The following is a 6,304-nucleotide window of genomic DNA, read 5'->3' as shown; positions in this document are numbered from 1 at the left end:
TTTCCATGCCAATAAAGCCCCTTGAATTGAGTAGAGTACAGTAGAGATAGATAAAATGTCAGAGCCACACGTTTAGGTGAACTGTGCTCCCAAGGAGTTTTATATAAAAACACACCAAGCTCACTCTTGAGGCAAAGTAAGATTGCACCAAGTACAGTGTTTAAAATGTAAAATGTACTGATTCTATCAAAACCAAAGAGGAGCATGGAAGGATATTGTGGAAGGATATTGTGGAAGGATATTGTGGAAGGGTATTGTGGAAGGATATTGTGGAAGGATATTGTGGAAGGATATTGGTCGAGAATATTTGTTTTGCTAAATGTGTTTTCCCACCTATTTCATCAAATCATCTTTCACTAAGTAGACATATTCTGGTCACCTGTGATTGAACATGTTCTAAATGCTGCTTTGAGTTCCAGTAATAACAGGTCTGTGATTGGCCCCCATCATGTCCACTGATTTCTCTCAATATGGTTGTCCTCAGTAAAGAGGACCAGTACTCCATCAACCACTCTCCGGTCAAAACAGACAAATCACTAGAGGACGTGTTGGGGAACCTCAACATCACCTCAACCATCACCCCACAGATGATCAACCTCGGCCTCTCACAGGAGTGTAAGTGTCCATAGAAATGTGTCCCTGAATGATTATCAGTGTGTGTTTGTTACTTTGGTAGTGTGTATGTGTGGTAAAGTGTCCGTTGTAGTGACTTGTCTTCCTGTTTTCCTCAGTGGTGGGTGAGGTGTGGCGCCAGCAGACGGTGTTCAGGCTGCTGCAGCTGATAGAGCTCCCCCTTCTGGAGAGTCTGTTGGAGGGAGAGGAGCGACCCAGGCCCCCTCTACACAGCATGGACAGTGACCCAGACCTGCTCTACACATCCAGCTACCTGGACAGAGAGGTCCTGAAGGCCTTCAGCGAAGCACAGTACGTCTCCTACTACTACTAGTCCTACTAGTCCTACTACTACTACTAGTCCTACTACTACTACTAGTCCTACTACTACTCATCCTACTACTACTACTACTACTAGTCCTACTCCTACTCATTCTACTACTACTACTAGTCCTACTACTACTAGTAGTCCTACTACTACTAGTCCTACTACTACTACTACTAGTCCTACTAGTCCTTCTACTACTCATCCTACTACTACTACTAGTCCTACTCCTACTCATTCTACTACTACTACTAGTCCTACTACTACTACTAGTCCTACTACTACTACTTGTCCTACTACTACTAGTCCTACTACTACTAGTCCTACTACTACTCATCCTACTACTACTATTAGTCCTACTACTAGTCCTACTACTACTCGTCCTACTACTACTAGTCCTACTACTACTACTAGTCCTCCTACTACTACTAGTCCTACTACTACTACTACTAGTACTACTACCACTATTAGTCCTACTACTACTATTAGTCCTACTACTACTAATATTAGTACTACTACTACTACTAATAATATTAGTCATACTACTACTACTATTAGTCCTACTACTACTACTACTACTACTACTACTTTTAGTCCTACTTCTACCATACTACTAATAATATTAGTCCTACTACTACTCGTAGTCCTACTACTACTACTACTACTACTACTATTAATACTACTACTACTAATATTAGTCCTACTACTACTACTATTACTACTAATATTAGTCCTACTACTGCTACTACTACTACTTTACTACTACTAATATTAGTCTTGCTACTACTACTACTACTACTACTACTATTACTACTACTAATATTAGTCCTGCTACTACTACTACTACTATTACTACTACTAATATTAGTCCTACTACTGCTACTACTACTATTACTACTACTAATATTAGTCCTACTACTGCTACTACTAGTACTACTACTACTACTAATATTAGTCCTACTACTATTATTACTACTACTAATATTAGTCCTACTACTGCTTCTACTACTACTACTATTACTACTACTAATATTAGTCCTACTACTACTTCTGCTACTATTACTACTACTACTACTAATAATATTAGTCCTACTACTACTAGTCCTACTACTACTATTAGTCCTACTACTACTAATATTAGTACTACTACTACTACTACTAATATTAGTCATACTACTACTACTCTTAGTCCTACTACTACTACTACTACTCTTAGTCCTACTACTACTACTACTTTTAGTCCTACTTCTACCATACTAATAATAATATTAGTCCTACTACTACTAGTCCTACTACTACTATTAGTCCTACTACTACTAATATTAGTCATACTACTACTACTCTTAGTCCTACTACTACTACTATTAATACTACTACTAATAATATTAGTCCTACTACTATTACTACCACTAATATTAGTCCTGCTACTACTACTACTACTATTACTACTACTGCTACTACTACTACTATTATTACTACTACTAAATATAATAAATAATAATATATGCCATTTAGCTAGACTACTATCCAAACTACTACAGTCATATTAGTCCTACTACTACTACTAATATTAGTCCCGGGATCGAACCCACTACTACGTACAATATTAGCTCTTACCAACTGAGCTACAGAAGGACCACAATATTAGTCCTACTACTAGTACTACTGCTACTACTACTACTACTACAACTAATATTAGTACTACTACTACTATTACTACTAATAATATTAGTCCTGCTACTGCTGCTACTACTACTACTACTAGTCCTATTTCTAGTACTAATATTAGGCCTACTACTACTAATATTAGTCCTACTACTACTAATAATAATATTTGTCCTACTACTACTACTGCTGCTACTACTACTACTATTACTACTACTAATATTAGTCCTACTACTACTACTACTATTACTACTACTAATATTAGTCCTACTACTATTACTACTACTAATATTAGTCCTACTACTATTACTACTACTAATATTAGTCCTACTACTATTACTACTACTAATATTAGTCCTACTACTATTACTACTACTAATATTAGTCCTATTACTATTACTACTACTAATATTAGTCCTACTACTATTACTACTACTAATATTAGTCCTACTACTACTACTAATAATAATATTAGTCCTACTACTGCTACTACTAGTACTACTACTACTACTATTACTACTACTAATATTAGTACTACTACTACTACTACTATTACTAATATTAGTCCTGCTACTGCTGCTACTACTACTACTAGTCCTATTTCTAGTACTAATATTAGTCCTACTACTACTACTACTACTACTACTACTACTACTACTAATAATAATAATATTAGTCCTACTACTACTACTATTACTTACTACTACTACTACTACTACTATTACTACTACTAATATTAGTACTACTACTACTACTACTACTATTACTAATATTAGTCCTGCTACTGCTGCTACTACTAGTCCTATTTCTAGTACTAATATTAGTCCTACTACTACTACTACTAATATTAGTCCTACTACTACTAATATTAGTCCTACTACTACTACTACTAATATTAGTCCTACTGCTACTACTACTACTATTACTACTACTAATATTAGTCCTACTACTACTAATAATATTAGTCCTACTACTACTAATAATATTAGTCCTACTACTACTACTATCTATTACTACTACTACTACTACTACTACTATCTATTACTACTACTACTACTACTACTACTACTACTACTACTAATGTTAGTAAAACTACTACTACTACTATTACTACTACTGCTACTACTACTACTACTACTACTACTAATGTTAGTAATACTACTACTACTATTACTACTACTAGTCCTATTTCTAATACTTCTCTCCGTCTCTCTTTCCTTCCTCATCCCCCCACCCTCTTCCATGTAATTGTTTGTTCCAGGCATGGGTAAGGACAGTGAAAGGACACTCACAGAAATAAGGCTGATTGACTGACTAGCTACAGTTAAAGCTGGCTGAGCACATTCAATAAATTTCATGTTATACATAAAGCAGATAATTTTGATCACAGAAGGCCTGTCTCTAATAAAGTGACATCTCCATTCTCTCCACTCCCTGTGAATCACAGTCTACATATTTATCTGACTGGCAGAAATGTATGGCCGGTAGACTTGTTAAGCTTTGGTTGGCGTGTGTATTGTATGTCCAGCCTTTCAACATGTTGCAGCCAGACGCCTAGCGTAGCCTCTATCACAGCAGGGCAGTGTTATGTAATGGAGCTGGTGTTTGTGTGCGTGTCAGTGAGGGCCTCTCTCAGTGTTGATGCTGCCCCCAGGGCTCTCGGGCACTCAGGGACAAATGACCAACTGAATGCAGTCACTGGGCTGTGGTTGTCTGACAGTCAAGAGCAGCTTGATTGATCCTGTCTGTCTCTCTCTGATCTTTCTCTCTTTATTGGCATGGGAAACTTATGTTTACATTGCCAAAGCAAGTGAAATAGATCATAAACATAAGCAAAATACCCTCTTCTCTTCTCTTTCTCTATCGCTCTGATCTAGCTCTCTTTCTGTCTTTCTCTCTGATCTCTCTCTCTCTCCATCTCTCTGATCTCTTTCTCTATCGCTCTGATCTAGCTCTCTTTCTGTCTTTCTCTCTGATCTCTCTCTCTCCATCTCTCTGATCTCTTTCTCTATCGCTCTGATCTAGCTCTCTTTCTGTCTTTCTCTCTGATCTCTCTCTCTCCATCTCTCTGATCTCTTTCTCTCTCACTGATCTCTCGTGCTTTCTCTCACTATCTCTCTCTCTCTTTAGATTAGTTTCATTTACATCACTTATAATCTCCTCCCTCCCTCTCCAGGGCTGATGAGTGGTGTCGGGCGGCGGTGGACTGTCTAGAGTTCCTGCCAGATGACTTGGTGGTTGAGGTGAGCAGGGGTCTGCCCCGCCGCGGTGAGGACCAGGGCCAGTGTAAGAGACTGGTGTATGGGATCCTGGTCCAGCACTATGGAGAGACACAGCACCCTCCACTACTCAGCAACCACGTCTTCGACATCCACTCCAGCATCTCTGAACTACTGGGTGAGACAGCCATATACATGGTCTATGTGCTCTAGGGCATTTCCCCTGTCGAAATGGGTTTAGACTTTTTAATAACAAGTATTATGCAAGGGATTCATTCAGCTGATTAAACCAGTACGTGAAAGCCCAAACGTCATGACTGGGGACAGAGAGGGGGGGTTCAGATTTCTCTGCTGACTCTCAGCGAGGACCCTGGAGCCACACCTGGGTTTATCAACTAGTTTGGCTAAGATCCTCTCTCATGAATTCACACACCTGTGATTCCTCCCAGTCTGTCAGGGACAGTAACAGCTATCCTGTCCTCTCTGTGTGTCCATAGTGAATGGGAAGAGGGAGCAGGCTCTGGAGGCCCTACAGCTGTGTCTGAAACTACAGGACTCTCGCAGTAAAGAGGAGCTACGCAGACTGCTGCGATTCATGGCCGTCGCTGCCAAACCGCAGGAGGTCAAACTGCACAAAGAGGTGAGGGGTGTGTGTGTGTGTGTGTATACTGCTATAGCTCTCCCTGACTGTTTGTGTGTGTTTGTGTCTTCCAAACTACTCCGAGGTCAAGGATCATATCTAGCAGCCACTCTGTATATTCTGTATGTACGTAGATGTGAACTGGTGTTGTTTTCCAGGTAGAGAACAGGATGGCGGTGAAGAGATCTTTCTCTAGTGCCATCGTCTACAGCATGAGACTGGCCAAGGGGAAGGTTGACCTGCTGGTGCTGTTTATGGTGGAAAACCACTGTGACGTCTTCAAGGTGTGTGTGCACTCATCTTTTATCAGACTGTGTGTGAATAGGTGAACAGGTAGGCGTGTGTGTGTGTGTGTGTGTGTGTGTGTGTGTGTGTGTGTGTGTGTGTGTGTGTGTGTGTGTGTGTGTGTGTGTGTGTGTGTGGGGGTATTAATATGATGTTTTGCACTTGTGTCTGAACTATATAGATGGACTAAAGACATCTGGGTCAGTGTGCTGAGACTGTTGACACTGTCTGTTAATAGACTGTTTAATACTTAAACTGTCTGTTAATAGACTGTTTACTACTCAAACTGTCTGTTAATAGACTGTTTACTACTCAAACTGTCTGTTAATAGACTGTTTACTACTCAAACTGTCTGTTAATAGACTGTTTACTGCTCAAACTGTCTGTTAATAGACTGTTTACTGCTCAAACTGTCTGTTAATAGACTGTTTACTGCTCAAACTGTCTGTTAATAGACTGTTTACCTGCTCAAACTGTCTGTTAATAGACTGTTTACTGCTCAAACTGTCTGTTAATAGACTGTTTACCTCTCAAACTGTCTGTTAATAGACTGTTTAC

The 6,304-nt window shown here is 39.3% G+C and overlaps 1 protein-coding gene across 1 annotated transcript; it reads left to right on the top strand.

Annotated features, from left to right (window-relative positions):
- Positions 1–211: 211 nt before the first annotated feature.
- LOC124030647 (DEP domain-containing protein 7-like) lies at positions 212–5,805 on the top strand. The gene is made up of 5 exons (XM_046341891.1): positions 212–615; positions 732–924; positions 4,779–4,999; positions 5,319–5,461; positions 5,620–5,805. The coding sequence occupies exons 1-5, from the start codon at positions 471–473 to the stop codon at positions 5,788–5,790; spliced, it is 873 nt and encodes a 290-aa protein (XP_046197847.1). The 5' UTR covers positions 212–470; the 3' UTR covers positions 5,791–5,805.
- The last annotated feature ends 499 nt before the right edge of the window (positions 5,806–6,304 follow it).

The sequence above is a fragment of the Oncorhynchus gorbuscha genome, unplaced genomic scaffold (genome assembly GCF_021184085.1).
Source record: "Oncorhynchus gorbuscha isolate QuinsamMale2020 ecotype Even-year unplaced genomic scaffold, OgorEven_v1.0 Un_scaffold_13391, whole genome shotgun sequence".
In the NCBI taxonomy this organism is placed as follows: domain Eukaryota; kingdom Metazoa; phylum Chordata; class Actinopteri; order Salmoniformes; family Salmonidae; genus Oncorhynchus; species Oncorhynchus gorbuscha.
Note: the sequence above shows the minus strand (reverse complement) of the source record. Positions and strands in the feature narration are given on the sequence as shown.